Below are 16653 nucleotides of genomic sequence, written 5' to 3' on the forward strand. Positions count from 1 at the left end.
CATTACAAAGACTTCTAAAAAGGCAACAATACATGGATTGCAGGTCATTGTCTTCAGGTGTTCATTGAACACAAAATCATTGAAATAATGTTAAATGCTTTTAAAGTTTTTGATCCTAGATTAGGACATACTACATGAACTACTGTAATCTGCAAACAATAAATGTAATGATATTTTTCTTTGCTAAAAGAGAGAATAGATGCATCTGTGTGTGCCAGCATTCAGGACTGTATATCCATGCTTAGATGGGCATAAAGGACCCATACTTTATAAGAAAATAGCTTCAACTCCTTGAACATTTTGCTTGTCACTTCAACATCTATAAAATAATTTTTGAGATACAACACTGACCAGAACTGATTGCAATACTCAGTATGTGATTGTACCAAAGATTTATATCAAAGCATTTTGATATTGCATATGTAAAAAGGGGATGGGGGATAATTAGATAATTAATTATATATCAAGTAAGGATCAACTTCTGGTGATTACATGGACAATGTTTGCTATATTAACCTATCTCTAGGTTCCTCATTCCAAAGACATTGCTATAATTTTTCTGATTCCATTCATCCATGCTATCTGTTGCCTTTGACTTCCCAAGCACATCATTTTTTTTCTGGTCCAACATCTGCTCCTCAGAGTCTGAGAATTGCTTTCTCATCATTGCCTTGAGGGAGTAGCTGGTCTATATTTGTCCCAGACTGTTTCTTTTTCTTGCAGAGTAATTTTTCTTAGTAACCACCTCCAAGTTCATGATTTGATGTTATCTTCTTTCACTTGTTGTTTCTCACTTGCTCAGAAAAATTAAGTAGTTATTTTTCAGTGTACAGCTATGTTGATAATGAAATTAAAAAGTTCTGGATAATGGATTTAAACAAACACCTGCCACATAACACAGATAGACAGACAGAGTAAGAGAGAGAGAGAGAGATGGATTGCACTTAAAGACTTGAAACTGGCCTAAAAAGTTAAGTGTTACTTTTTTGTTTGTAACCAGATGCACAACACAGCTCTCACTGATGAAAATAATGACATTTTTTTCAATAATGAAATGTTATTATTTATTTTAGCTTTATGAACTGTGCCAATTGGTTTCAATGGCTTTCAGTATAACAGCAATTAAATAATAATAATAATAGTGTCAAGGTCTTTCTGCCGTCTCCCATCTCCTATTGCCCACCCAGCCTCTGTACACTAACACTGGGACAATGTCTGTAATAAAATATACCAATTTCTGAATCCCAGCCTTGATCTTTTATCTATGAAGGGAAGAAGAAATCCCAATGCATTAGATGGGAAAAGTTTTAAACACATTAACTGAATCAAGTCTAATTATTGTGCCAGAAGATAGCAAAGAATAAGCTCAGGTTAATACTTGACCTATTTTCTTTTCCTGTAAAAAAAAAAAGTTACTATCCAGCCTCAGAACTTCTAAACAATGACTTATTAAAACACTTCACAAGAAAGCTTCATTGATTTCCTGATTCCAAACAAAGGTCTTTTCACAATTTAAAAGCAGGAGGGGTTGAAAACAGACTCAACATAGGTCTCATTGTCTCTGAATCCACACACAATGAAGTCTCGCTGACCAATACTGTAATTGTCAGAACTGATTTCACAATCTGAGATTGCTTCCATCACCATCTAAACTTTCAATACCCAGCAGTCCAGTCCAGAAGGTGACCTCAGTGAATTCCATGGGACTTATTTTCAGGTGAATGAATGCAACCTAAAGCTTTTAAGGCACTTCTAAAACTAATTTATATTGATTCAAACAACCAGCACCAATTCAAGACTTGTCTGGTAAACTTCTAAACTTTAAAGAATATAGTGTAAAAGAAACAATGATTTATAACTTACATGCTACGTGTTTGCTGACTGACAAGAGAACAAATAGTTATCCAGCCATTTTCTGCCTCAAGGATTACAGGCCTAGAGATGAAGGGATAAAGTTAATCAAGCCAGGAAAAAATAAGCACATTCTCTCTCTCTCTCTCTCTCTCTCTCTCTCTCTCTCTCTCTCTCTCTCTCTCTCTCTCTTTCTCTCTCTCCCTCCCTCCCTCCCTCTCTCTCTTCCTTCCTCCCTCCCCCCCCTCTCTCTCACACACAAATACCCTAATGAAGGAACTACCAACAGGAATACCACACCTCCACCAACACTGGCATGGCAAGTCACATTATATAAAAAGGGAGCTAACCCCACACTCACTAACACTGATGATGCTACTAGTTGGGAAATGAAATGTCTACAACCAAACAGCCAAGCCTAGAGAGCACCAAGGGCTCCACAATTAAACCCTGAGCTACAGATATTTTCTTCTATTGGAACTTAATCATCTCTTTCCTGTTGTTTTAAATTCAGGCACATCTCTCTCCTCTTATTTCTTCACAAAATATAACAAGAAGTTTACAAGGAAGTGAAATGCCCTTCATTTACAGTACTATCTTCCACCAGCACTCTATGAACAAATTAAATATTATGTCCAAAACATTATGTCGGTCAGCAAAAACAATAAAATCACTTGCTTATCAGATGTTTGAATCCCATTGAGACAATTGTGTAATCTAAACAGATTAGCCCTCCTGATCCCATCTTGCACAGCCACATGTCACCATCAAGAGGTCACATCTGCTCTATTCTGCTTCAAATATATAGGAAGGCAGATGGACAGAACAATAGCTTTATATCACTTCAATATCCCTTTTTAACTGCATTTCCAAAATATGAGAAAATACTACTGGACATTGTAACTCAGAGAAACACTGAACACAGGTTTACCCATCAATAAAGTCCACATTGAAATTATAAGTTTCATAATCCTGGGCCAGAATCCGACCATAAATTTGTATTACATTTCCTATTGAAAAAATAAAAAGCAGAAATTAGAACATATTGCTTCAAAAGCAAAATGAATCTATATGAAAAATGAGAAAGGGGAGTGATGCATTGATTTGTTTGATGCAAATTCAGACCAACAAAAATGTCCTTTGTAAGAAATACAACTCAGAATAAAGCATCTTTTCATTACACTTTCTGGGGAAAACTGTTGCTCTTCCCCTACTTCTGCAAATTAGGAAGTTGATTCCAGAAAGCCTTCCACTGGAGATTAGATTTGCCTCCAAATAAAGAGTCTTTTAAGAGATGATAATTTTACTGTCATATATTGCATATTATATATTGCAAATTCAGAATTCTTCAAGAAATTCTTGATTCCTGGTGCTCAAGTGTCCACAGAGCCAAGACAAGAAAGGTAAACAATGACACACATGTGTTGATGTCATCATGCAAATGCCACAATTTATATACTTGTATTAGAAGTTGTGATGTACAGGCAGTCCTTTACTTACAACCACAACTGGCACCAGAATTTCTAAGCAAGGTGATTATTAACTGGTGACCAATTTTACAATCATTTTTGCCATGGTTAAGTAAATCAGTGCAATTGTTAAGTGAATCATGTGGTCATTAAGTGAATCTGGCTTCTCCCATTGATTTTGCTTGGAAAGATCACAAATGATGATCACATGACCCTGGGATGCTGCAACCAATATGCTAGTTGTCAAGCAGCCATATTGTAAGGATTGCTCTCCTTCTAACTTAAGAAAGTAAAAACTCTTGAAATGTGGTTGTTCAAAAGAGACCATTTATTAAGCAGAAGTGATAGCAACCCAGTTAAAGCAAGATCTGAATACCCTTAGGCAAGACAAATAGGATTAAAACAGTAGAGACCCCTCCTTTTAAGTCAGAATGCAGATTTTAACCAATACACAAGTGTGAAGCTGCTTTCTTTACTAGTTTCCCTGAGAACCCGAACAACCATGCATTCACACCTTTATCCTTTAAAGTGAAACAACCCACATGGCTATCATAAAAATTCCTCCATGTAAAGAGGATCTCAGGGCTCTTTGGCGTCACGATATAGGTTGTAAAATATCTGTTGACACAGGCAATGCTAGTAAATCGAATCCAAGTCTCCCCCTTCTTCCAATTGAATGGCAGTATCACTTTTAGGGATCTGACACATATTTTAATCACGTGACCATGAGGATCCTGTGATGGTCATAAGTGCAAAGACCAGTCATAAGTCATTTTTTTCAGTCCTTTGAATAGTTGCTAAATGATTGGTTGTAAATTGAGGACTACCTGTATGTTAGTAACTGCTAACTTACACAATCGTATAATTATTGCACACATGTTGCCTATACATGCTGTTATCTTTGTGGCTTCATGGACATATCCATGTAGACTTCTTGTCAACAGTACAGACGTGGGTTGTCACTGCTGCCTTCTGATACGTTTTGTGAACTTCCTTCTTTGTGGGGGAATTCTCATCCAAATGCCAACTGACATTTTTTTTTCAAGATCAGGTTTTCTAGATACTGCTAGTTTGAAAGATTTGAAATTTTCTCCTCTTGAATTTAAATCATTGTAAACTTCAGAATGAAAATTCGTTACTTTTGAATTCACTAAAACACATTAAAATGTCTTTGGATAGTCGGCCATTTCTTTTGCTTGCTTTAAACCTCCATTGTATTATCACAAAAGCATGTGGTGAAATATCATTATGAAGGAACATAATTAAATCATTGTAGAATGTAAAATGTACCTGCATCTTTCAGGAAAATATAGATACACAGGTTCCAGCAATGTCTTCCACCTCCTGATCTTCAGCCCTATTTTTCCAGCAGTATGAGATGCTTTTATTTTCCCTTTAAAAGCCTGGCCTTTTTGCTCAACAGCATTTGAAGCCTTTGACAATTTAGCAACTCCTGCATAAGTCCCGGTGAGTTCCCCCCCCCATTTCTCCACAAGCTGAAGACCTGAAATCAAGGATCTTTGCTTGCCAATTGTTTATTAAGGTGGTGTTTACACTTTTAAAGTCATTTCTTTACCTGGGACTCCATATGGGGGGTTTACTTGAAACACCACAGGTGTCTCTGCAACAGAGTACTATTAAGAAAAGAATACATTATACATTTGATAATTCTTCAAAATGGAACACCTCATTCAGTTTCAATAGATTCCTAGCCCCTAAATTGAGCACCTTCTATTCAATAAAATTAGTTTAACATAGCAATGGGCTCTTAATTATAGTTCAGCAGAATAATGGGAATACTGATACTTTCTGTTCGTTATGCATGTTATTGTCCTGTCACTAAATAATTGCAAACACGTAAGCAAACTTGCAGTGCAATGTAGCATGATACTGTTTACTTTTCTGAATGGTTGTGTATTTTTGCTCATAAATAATATATTTATATTAGAGAAAAATGCCAAAATATGCAAAAAAAAAAAATCCCAATTTTAAAAAGCAGCAAGATGAAAATAAATAATTATAATAGATATGTAGATCAAATGTAATGCATTTAACACTGGAGAAATTATATGGGTCCACCCATTCTTAGCTACATAACATAGTTTTCAAGATTGGGCAATTCAAGATTGGTACCTCTATTATGCCAACATTAAAGAACATGTCAATACAAACCCCATTTGGAGACTTTTCAGACTAAATTTTCTTAAGCTTGATTTTTAGCGCCTATATAAATTTTGGTGAACTTCCAAGAGGGCCATCATCCTTTACAGAACATATATTTGTGGATAAGAAGGAGATAAGAATACTCCTCTCATCATGCTGATTATCATGATGGAGATCAGTCTCTCAAAACATTTTTTGGACATGTTTGATACTATGGGGGGTGGGAATCACACTTTTCCCGAAATTGGTCAGAGCCAGATGCTGTCTATATTGTCACAACTATTGGAGAGAGAATACTTTTTTTCATGTCCATAGGTCCCAGGTTGCCAAAACAAAAAGCAGCAATTTATGTTTTGTTTACTTAGTATATGTTTCATCTGTATCTCTCCAAGAGTTATCACAATTTTTGTAAGCCAACTGAACTGGGGAATAGGCAATTTAATATGCAATATGTTAATATGTTGTCATGCACAATCAAAATTAGGTTGTATTTGTAGAGAATGCTAGAAGTTCTGATGTACAGAATGTTTTGCATTTGTATTTTGCTTTTGTTTATCATTTAAAGCACATTTGTGTTGATACAGTTCCATTATCTAGTTACAATGATAGAAAACCTTAGATGATTTCTCTTTCAGAACTCTGCCCCAAGTATAGCAAAAGGGGTACTACTTAACTTAGAAAAATGATATTCCATGAGATCATAAAGCAAAACTAACCTTGAATATTTAAATTCCTCTTGGAATAAAAATAATAATAATAATCTGTCACTGGTCCTGGTCATCAGAGTCTTACTACTTAAGTTATTTTATTATGTACCTGGAATGTACAGTTCTCTTCATGTAATTCATTTTGGTTGCTGATACTCTGTCCATTCAAACTCAACAAGAGATGGTAAAATCCTTCCCGTGGAGAAGATCTTCAAGTAAAATAGTGAAAACAGAGAAACACTCACTGTTAATAAGAGAGACAATGAATTTCTCATTTTGCATTATTCAATTAATTTTATAACTAAAACTAGACCTGAGGAGGCTGTGGTTTCCTCTGCCTGATTTTGTCTACAAAATTTGTTTGCCTTCAACTTTCTATAGTAGAGGATGAATGATAGAGAAGAAACTTCAGGATACAGAACAGCAGGTGGGAAAGGAAACTAACAGTAGAACTGGATGTGAGGACGAAGAATCAATTTAATTTAATTTAATTAATTCAATTTATATGCCGCCCCCCTCCGAAGAGTCAGGGCAGCTCACAATACATTTTTAAAAATCATTATAAAAAACATTTAAAAATTAAAAACATTAAAAACTCATTCATGACCAGATCTCGCCAGATCACAAGAGCAAGATCAATGGCCCCAGGCCTGCCGGAAAAGAAGATATGGCAGCTTCAATTTAGCCATGTATAGTCTTATCTATTAATCTAATCGAACAGCCCTAAAACTGACTGGTTTGCATACAGTAAAAAAAGGGAACAATTTTATTATTTTTACTACATACCAGCTAAGAACTAAGGCTTTTCAAATATACATAAGAGCAAACAACTTCATCACTGCAACATTTGAAGAGATCTTGTGCTTTCAGTAGCACTGTACAGTTTTAAACAGAGTAAGCTTTTCCTCACATAGAAAAAAAAAGCCCACGTCTTGCTGCATTTCAGTTACTGATGTGGCTTTTTCAGGGGAAAAAAAGCTGTACAAACAAAACAAGCAAAACTGGGTGATGTGATTTTTTTTTTTTGTTTGGTTGTTTGGTTGGTTTTGGTTTATTGTAAGGATGGAGGTGGAAAAAAACAAACTCTATATGGAATACAGTTACAAACTACCAGCAAAGTGCACTAGGTCAATGGTTTAAGTTAGTAATAATTATCCAGAAACCTAATCTTTAGGCTTAAATATTTTTCTGTCACTGTTCAGGTATGTGTTAGACTTGTTAATCATTATTCGTAGGTTTTTAAAATGCTGACTTCCTCCTTGGCTTTTAGGTCAGAACACAGACTAAAACTATTTTACTGTTATTCATCAGTTTCTTAATAGAAATAAGTCACCAGGCCTGGGGAGCTGTAGAGGCTACTCAACAATATGACTTCTTAGTTTTTTGTTGACTTTACCCACCCATCTTCAAAAGTCTTACACCACAGCTCCCTAACATCCAAATATCAAAGTCACTGGACTGCCTTGCCTTGAAATATTATATAAAACAATACAATTATTTTACCTTTACTTTAAAATAATGATGACTCATGAGACTTATATTAAGCTTTAAAAACAAATGAATCGGTTAATTCTCATTACAATAGGACTTATTCCGTTTGGTCTGACCAGTGAATTGAAAAAGATTTGAAAACAACAAGATAGGAAAGATAGAAATGAATAACATAAGCAAAGAAAACATTAATAATGTGACAATATAGAACAAAATAATTTTGTAGCCAAATGTCAAGTGAGTATTGTCATCCATATAATTCTAAAACAGGGACAGGCAACATGGTGCCATCTAGATCTTTTGGCAGATAATTCCCCAACTAGTTTTCCATTGATTCTTCAGGCTATGATGATGGAAGATGAAGCCTCAAATATCTGGAGATGACAGCTTATCTGGCCTAGTATTCTAGTCAGAATACTAGGTAAGATGGACAAAGGGATCTGGCACCAACATCTTCCTATGTCCAGTATGTTTCTGGTACATTTTTAAACTTGTTTGAATGCCCACTAAGTTTAAAGGAAACTCAAAACACTGAATGGTCTATAAGAAATATCTTAACTATATGGTCATAGGCATGTAATATTCTGCTCTGCTTCTAGTAATTATCATGCAGAAAATAATTTTACCTTGTTTGGCATTTTATTGTGGACATGAAGAAACTGGCAGGCATAATGTCACACAGCATTACTGGAGGCAGTTCTGGATTCCATAATGCCACTTCCAGTTGTGACCAGTTGACCAAATGAGAGAGACCTAATGGTAAGCAACAAACTAATAAATAAAACCTCAAACATTATTATTATTATTTATCGGATGGCACATTCACATCACATTTTGAACCTGAAATATTTTTTAAGTAAAGAAGATTGTATAGGATAAAAAGTCACTTTATAAGGTGGCATAAAAATTAATAAATAAATATTGATACCCTGTTTCCCCCAAAATAAGACATCCCCTGATAATAAACCCAATCAGGCTTTTGAGCACATGGCAATAAGGCCAAGCGCTTATTTCACGGTTCAAAAAAATATAAGACAGGGTCTTATTTTCGGGGAAACACAGTTTTCCTTTTCATAAAATGTACCAGGCTCAAATATTACTAGTATAGCACACATGCTTTCAAACCTATAATAAGGACAAATATATTAAAATATACAATATATTATCTTTTCTTTTAGCTCTTTCTTCATTCTTCATAACTTAATGGCAATTTACTAACTGATTGCCAAGTCATCCCTAGTTTTCTTTTTTTTTGCATAATTATAGAACATGTGGCTTACTATTTCTCAGGACCAGTATTTCTATTTACACACTAGGAATGGCTCTTTGAAAACAGAAAGGTTATGCAGCCTGAGAACAAAAGATCTGTAGTTTTGTTTTTATGCTTGGCCACAAACTTCTCTAATATTTTCAACATTGTCTGATTTCAGCATTTATTTTTTAAGGAATGCTGCCTGAGATTCAGGAGATTTAAAATTCCATCAACCTGAGCTCAACTTCTATTGATGGAAGAATCAGTGCTTGATACTGAATCCTTTTTTAGTAAAAAGTTGTAGAGTTTCTAAGGCATGTCCTTGATTCCACCCACCTACCTGCTTGGTTTTCTTCTTCTGTGTTTACTATTCTCAACCTTGCTAAGTATAGTCATTGCTCTCAAAGTCTATTCTCTGCTCACATATTTTACCCAACTTTTGTTTGCCTTAAGGAAACAATTATTTTTTATTTTGGGGTTCTTGCAACCCATGATGTTTTAATAAAATCATATCCATAATTTGAAAGAGTCTACCTTCTTTTTCTCACTCATGCTCAAAACCCAGCTTTACCAGTCATACATTACTACTGGAATTTGAAATCAAAGAATTCCAAAGTGTATTTGGCAAAGACTATTCTAAAAGAGGTATTTTGCTATTCCATTTTGCTCTGAAGAATCGAATTGCGGATCAGGTAAGCTGTAATTCAGCAATATCTGGAGAGCCACAAGGTTCCTAAGATAATGTTGTCCTAAACCATGCAATGGATCTGCTTATCTAAAAAAAAAAAAAAAAAAAAAAAACAATAACCAGCAGTTGGAACAGGTATTCAAAGTACCATCAAAGTTTATTGTGATCCAGGTTCCACCACCAAGGCTGCCAGCTTTAGGTTCCATGATTAACTTTTCCAAGTTAACTAAAAAGAAAGAAAATACTGTCTGTTAAATAATGGCAGAGACAGCCACTTTTCTGATAGGTAGTCCTTGCTTAATGTTGGTAATTGGGACTAGAAATTTTGCCACAAAGTGGTACAATTATAATACATAATGTCATGTGATGGCAATATGAGCCGTCCCTGTTGCTCTGGTTAAGTGAGGTTTGTAGGTCTTTAAGCAAGGACTTTCTCACTTTGATTGGGCAGGATAGATAAGTGGAGGAAGGTGCACAGGGACCTACAACAGTGTGGTATGAACACGGTGGAGCCAGAGATGACTGCAATTACCATTCATTTCTCTTATATGTGCCTTGTTTTATGTTAATATTCAAACAAAAGGAATCTCATGAGATTTTCCTTTGCTTGATAGGATCAAATAGGCAGACATACTTCTGTAATGAATATGTTATATAATGATGTTGCTTCATAAAGTGGTTTCATAGAACTTACCCGCAACAAAAAGAAGCAAAGCCTTGAAAAAGAATGACATTAAAAAATCCATCTTTATCCTCCTCCTATGCTTTCAATTTGAGACTTCCTGTTGAGATTGCAACATCATAAATGATCAAAGCTCAGCAGTTTTTCCCATTTTCCCTGCAAGAGAAATATACTCTACATTCCTTTATTCACATTAGATCCCTTTGCAGCATAGAGATAGATGCCCAGTAGACATTTAACACCAGATCAGAATAGTTATATAAAACCAGGGAAAAAAACCTGTCAAAGAGAAATTTCTTCTCATGTCTTTAAATCAAAGGCAGAGAAGATACAGAAACATTCTGCTTCCCTGCATGTATGCTTCCCCATCATGCTTTTCCCTTTTGGGATAAGCAACTTTATGCAAAGCACAGAAAAGGAATGAAAAATAGTTGAGTCAAATAAATTAAAGGCTGAGATAAGAAAGAAAAAAAGGGGGGGAAATATAGCTAAATCTGGCTTGTGCCAACACTATGCATCTCCCTATTGCTCTATCCTTGCAGAATTACCTTTACTTCTACCATACTATAGACAGCTTCATTTGTTGCCTTTTGTCTTTTAATTTTGTTTATCTATTCCTTATATGTTCTGTCCAAATACAGCTTATTTATTCTATAAATACGACCATACTAGTTTCTTTCATCCTTTGCAACATATTAGTTTCTTTTTCTAACAAAATTTTCATGTCTAATAAGTTTCCATTCATTTTTCTGTCTTTAGTAGGAAAAAAAATTCTAACAAAATGCAAAATGCATATATCTGTTTTCCTTTTGATACTGATATATAACTTGCAAACTTTCATTCCATTCTATTTCTTCTATCAACACAACAGTCTTGGTCTTCAGGATATCATCTTTCAACTCCATACCTCTGACAGTATCATAGAATCTAAAACTTACTGAAAATTGTTTGGATTCACAGTCATCCACTTAGCCTGCTATACAAAATCAAATGCATAATCACATATCAACCTTTAACAAGATCACACAAATTCATTTATAAATAGAGTAAACAACAAACCCTTTCCTTCAGTTTGTTTTTTCCCCCCACTATCTATTAATTTTATTTGGACATTTTCTAATAGCATTCTCAAATACTGTTTCCTACACATCTCATACTTTCTTCTCTTGTACTGCAAATTCATTATTATTTCTTTTACTTCTTCCTTTTCTTTCCATATTCATTTTTCCTAAGTTCCAGTTATGACACTGCCAAACAACAGTCTGTCCAATGCTCAACATTTCTTATTACACTTGCATCCCTCCTTAATTTTCTCAATCTTTCCCCATTAAAAAAAATCAAATGAATCGTGTTTTTAGATTTACATTTATTCTTTTGCCATGAGTACATATGAATAAATTTTATTTATTTAATATATTTAAATATTGTATTGACATATTTAAAATAAAGAAAGCTTTTTTAAATGAACACTTGCCCAAAAGTCTTCATTTTGGTGTCTCCAAATAATCCACTCATTTTGTTCTATGTCTCATTTGGTCAAATAAGGTTTGCACAGAGTATTTTTTTAAAATTAAGATCTATCTAGGTTACCAATCACACCTATGCCATGTGCAGCATTCCACAGTGATATTAAGGATAGTAGTGGTCACTTGTGTCATGTTTTGGCCAGTATGCCACAAACACAAATTTTTTTCTAAGGCAACTTCCCACCATTCTATGTCAGTAGCTAACATATAGTTACTCTCATCCTAGGAAGTATTTGTAGTGTCTCAGGATCCCGAGAAGTTTTGAATATGACTTAAAACATCTCTCTTTCATAAGAAGATAATCTCAGGCAGATTTTCTGTTTCTATTTGAAGTAGTGGTGCTTATCTATCAAGGCATTAACAGCTTGGACCCCTAACTAAATTCTTATGGTTGTATTAATCTGCCTATATCGGGATCAATCTATTAACGTTTCACCCTCAAAAACCCAGTATTATGTACCTCATAATGAAATTCCCTCCCAAAGAATTAATAAAGTGGCTTCTTTGTTATTATCCTTCTAGTACCCACTACATTGGTTGGTTTTAACAAAGCATTCTGTAGATTTAATGGATTTGTTTAATTTCATTGTCGTTGCAAACAGGTCTAAAAACCAGTTCTATATGGCAATATACAAATTTGGAGTGAGAGGGAGATTTCAATTACTTTCACTTCATTCACTAGCTATATGGAATGTTTTGTGGATAACAATTTATTTCTTTAGGTCAATTTACAATGTTACAAGATTTCCCAGCTTCAGAAAAGAATAACACAAAAACCTTTCTGCTACAAATAATGGTGTATACAGCTGTTATCCTGGCTAGAAAATCTTTCATATTTTTCTAGGTCAGTAGGTGAGCAGCATTAAGACTGGGAAAGCATATCTAGACACCCATATATCCTGGAGACTCTCTCTTTTTCCTTTCAAATCATTAATCTACAGTAAAACAACAATCATCAATATACTTATTTCAAAATTAATAAAATTTGAAACCTACCATTATAGCATTTGTTTTTTCCTCTTTTTTTGATCAAACATTCTGATTGTGGTAAATAGAAATTCAGAATTTGTTGTTCAGTACAGTTCCTTTAAATGCATAAAATTTCATTTTGTTCCATTCTCTTTTCTGGTACTGAATCAAAGATGAAAGGGGGGAAAAAAACCCATCAAAATATTACTTTCTTTTGAAAACTGGAATAAGTTGTTCCATGACCATTCTGAATGCTTGTGATAGAAAAAATAAAAGGGGGAGAAAACCCATTTTCCCTCAGGCCAAGCTTAATGATTAACATAAGCCACTTATTCTATTAAACAAACTTGCTCCAAGTTTTTCCTTTTTTAATAATCAGAGTGATAAGTAGCTTAGAATATTTTTGGTAAGGCAAGAAGCATCTTATTAGATGATTTTAGCTTTTTTTAAAAAAAAATATTGCATTTTAATACTTTTTTTTGCTTCCTATATATGAACATTAACAGACCTTTATATATTAGACAGATTGAGTGAAATGACTCAAGGACATGTTTCACTCAGGCATGGTGACCTTATACTTTTTTAAGTATAGTTTTTTTTTTTTCATTATTCAGAAATATTAACTAGAATGAAGCCACTTTTAAATGCATGCACTCTAAAAGCACTATGCTTGTGTTGTTGTAGTAGATGCACTGAAAAATTGGGAGATATTATATGTCTCTGTCAATTCCAGTACTGTGAGTGAATACGGATGGCCATTAATTCAACCCAAGCAAGGCAGAATTGCAGTCAGTTCCAAAGCCCATTGACTCTACGATTGTATCAACTATGATTCCCAGTGGAATTGTCCTCTCCCAGGATCAGCATATTTGCAATCTGGGGGAGAGGGTCCTCTTGGACTCACAGCTCCTGCTAGATGAGCAGATGAAAGCCATGTGTCAGTTCTACCATCTTCAGCTTGGCACCTTGCCAGCATCCTGCCATCAAAGGCTAGGGGCAAAAAACATGTATGGGACAGAGATGGGAAATTGGGAGGGGGCTGACATCTTGATAGAGACCCGAGATGCATGAAACCAGCCTGTGCCAGCCTTCAAGGCCACAAAGCCTAAGAATGGAATGTGGATTGCTCCAAACATCCAATCAATTCTCAAAACACCTTTGTGGGTCTCTATTGGCTAAAGACAAACTGGTCAAGGGGGGAGGGCTGGGATGAGGGGGGAAAGTTTGTAACCTTTTGTGCAGAAATCTTAGTTCCAGCCTGATTTTACTGCAGCCAGTAACCTCTAGTAAAGGACCTATCACTTCAACTAAATGGAGTTAAGGGTCTTTCTTTCCTAGGAACCTAACTGGGGCAGGTCTGACACCATGGCCAAGAAATTCTTTGGCCAGTTCTACCAGATGCCCTAGTTATGACCTTAAAACAGGATGGGCTAAGATGCTTGTCATCTCTCGTCTAGGCTTAAATTTTTTTGTCTACATGCGGATATTCTTCATGACCATTCAAAAACTTCAGCTAGTTCATAATGCAGCTGTACACATTAATCAATCATGATACTTATATTACACCAGTATTGTTGGAGCTGCGTTGACTATCAGTGTGCTTCCAAGTGCAATTCAAGATTTTGGTGGCAACCTTTAAGTCTTGAAACCTGGTACCTAAGAGTCCACCTTTTGCAGATACCTTCTGCTCATCTGACCTGGACAACCAAAAAGTGTCTACTAATGATTCCCACCTCCCAGGAAATGTGGCAGTAGGAGCTAAGAATGAGTAGTTCCCTGCGGTAGCTTTTCTCTATGAAATAGGTTGCCCTCCCCCCAAAGTAAAAACAGCCCCAGTCTCATGGCCTCCCAGAAGCTGGTAAAAATCTGGATTTTCCAGAAGGCTTCAGGGAGTGACTGTGAATCCCTTGACATCAAAATGTTGCTTCATGAGTACCAGTTATGTGATGATATCACTGCATTTAATTAAAAGCTCTTCTACCTCTACTCCAAATAAAAATATATCAGCAGTTTCCAGAGAAATGTGTATGCTTGCACTGATATAGTGTTTTTGAAAGAAAACAAAATGTTCAATTCCTGCCCCAAACAAAATTTCAAGCTTAACTAGGGAAGATAGTGCTTTCTGGGCACTGGGTGGCGGTGCTGAGCCACAATTGAGAAAATGGGACCAGTATACTGTATATTCTGCACAAACAACATTGTCTGCAATCAATTTAGAAAATAAGATTTTTGTAAGCGACTAATTTTAGCACCAGGGCAAAGTATAGACTTGGAATCCCCTTCTTTAGTTATAAAACTAATTATGTAGAACAACTGCATTATATAGATGAGAGTGTAGTACTGAATTAGGATACATTTGTTAGCCTTCATAAATATTTGTTAAATAAGTTTATAATAGCTAGAAATACTATTTATGATTAAAATTAAGACCACAAATTATCAAATTCACACAACTGAAAGAAAAAGTTTAACAGTAACAGAGTTGGAAGGGATCTTGGAGGTCATCTAGTCCCACCCCCTGCTCAAGCAGGAGATCTGTACTTAATCCCGCCAAACTGCCGAACTTTCTGATCAACAAGTCCTTTATTACAATGAATGTCCAACCCTTAAGCTTGTTGCCTACTTGATTACTTTTTTGTATGAATTTGGGAAACATTATTATTCTTAAAAAAAAAACTAGGAAAAATTTTAGTCACTTCAGTTGTTTACCGAGAGACCTCTGTGATGTTATTTGTATGCAGATGCAGCTGAATATTTTAAAGTAGCGGGGCAGCTCCCCTCCATGTGCAGAAACAGGGCACTGGGCTGGAAAGGTTTCTGATCTGAACTTCAGTGGTGGTATTCAGCCGATTCAGACCAGTTCAGGCAAACCGGTAGTGGCGACCTGTGGGTGACCCGCCCGCCCCCCCCCCCAGCACTATACCATCCTATTTAGCCATGTTTTCTAAGCTGCACGCATGTATGCAAGCAGCACGCGTAAGCAAAGCACATGTGTGGAAGGCTGCATGCATGCTCACATTCTCAGTGTGCAGCGAACCAGTGGTAAAATTATGTGAAACCCACCTCTGCTGAGCTTCCTTTCTCTGGCCCAGCAAGTTGGTTCCCCTCTCCATCATCGTGCTAGAAAGTTAGAAATGCTCAGTAGTCCAGCGCAGGGAGGAAAGGCACTGCACTACACTGGAGAAATGAAGCTGGCAGAGCTTCCTTTCTCCAGCACAGCAGGCTAATTCCCCTGCCTGCCCTGGGCTAGAACATTTTCATTTCTCCACCTTTGGTTAGAAAGAATGACTACCGGTAGTCCTCAACGTATGACCACAATGAAGCCCAAAATTTATGTTGCTAAGTGAGCCAGTAGTTAAGTGAGTTTTGCCCCATTTTACGACCTTTCTGTCCACAGTTGAGTGAATCACTGCAGTTGTTAAGTTAGCAACACGGTTGTTGAATGAATTTGGCTTCCCCATTGACTTTTCTGGTCAGAAGGTTGCAAAAAAGTGATCACGTGCACTGCAACCATCACAAATACATTGTCAGACCTGGAAGCTATCTTTTCACCTTTGAGCCTTCAGGCCTGCCACAAATTCTACTGTGGGAAAATGGGAGGGGGGATTGTATGGAGTGAAGATGACATGTAGTCAAAATAACATGAGGACCCAGATTGTGGGGGCAATAAGATGACTTTGTATAAAATATACAGAAGTATGAAGGCTATTGCTTAACACATTGTAAGCCGCCCTGAGTCTCCGGAGAAGGGCGGCATATAAATCAAATTAAAAAAAAAAACATTCTTTCTAGAAAGTCAAGGCCGTTATGCCCTGCAGTGTGCTGAGAAGAATGAGGAGGTATCTTCTGATCCGG

General features: G+C 36.0%; 1 protein-coding gene across 1 annotated transcript in view; it reads right to left on the bottom strand.

Annotated features, from left to right (window-relative positions):
• Positions 1–10367, bottom strand: part of PKHD1 (PKHD1 ciliary IPT domain containing fibrocystin/polyductin) — a 184027-nt gene extending 173660 nt beyond the window's left edge. Inside the window, exons 1-7 of the mRNA XM_070956611.1 lie at positions 10316–10367; positions 9770–9847; positions 8308–8434; positions 6300–6399; positions 4897–4954; positions 2783–2861; positions 1864–1935 (exon numbers count right to left, since the gene is read on the bottom strand). Of these exons, the coding sequence (XP_070812712.1) occupies positions 1864–1935; positions 2783–2861; positions 4897–4954; positions 6300–6399; positions 8308–8434; positions 9770–9847; positions 10316–10367 (566 nt within the window). The remainder of the gene's footprint in view (positions 1–1863; positions 1936–2782; positions 2862–4896; positions 4955–6299; positions 6400–8307; positions 8435–9769; positions 9848–10315) is intronic.
• Positions 10368–16653: the final 6286 nt, after the last annotated feature.

The sequence above is a fragment of the Pituophis catenifer genome, unplaced genomic scaffold (genome assembly GCF_029215685.1).
Source record: "Pituophis catenifer annectens isolate HBS135680 unplaced genomic scaffold, rPitCat1.0.hap2 SCAF_1, whole genome shotgun sequence".
NCBI classification, from domain to species: domain Eukaryota; kingdom Metazoa; phylum Chordata; class Lepidosauria; order Squamata; family Colubridae; genus Pituophis; species Pituophis catenifer.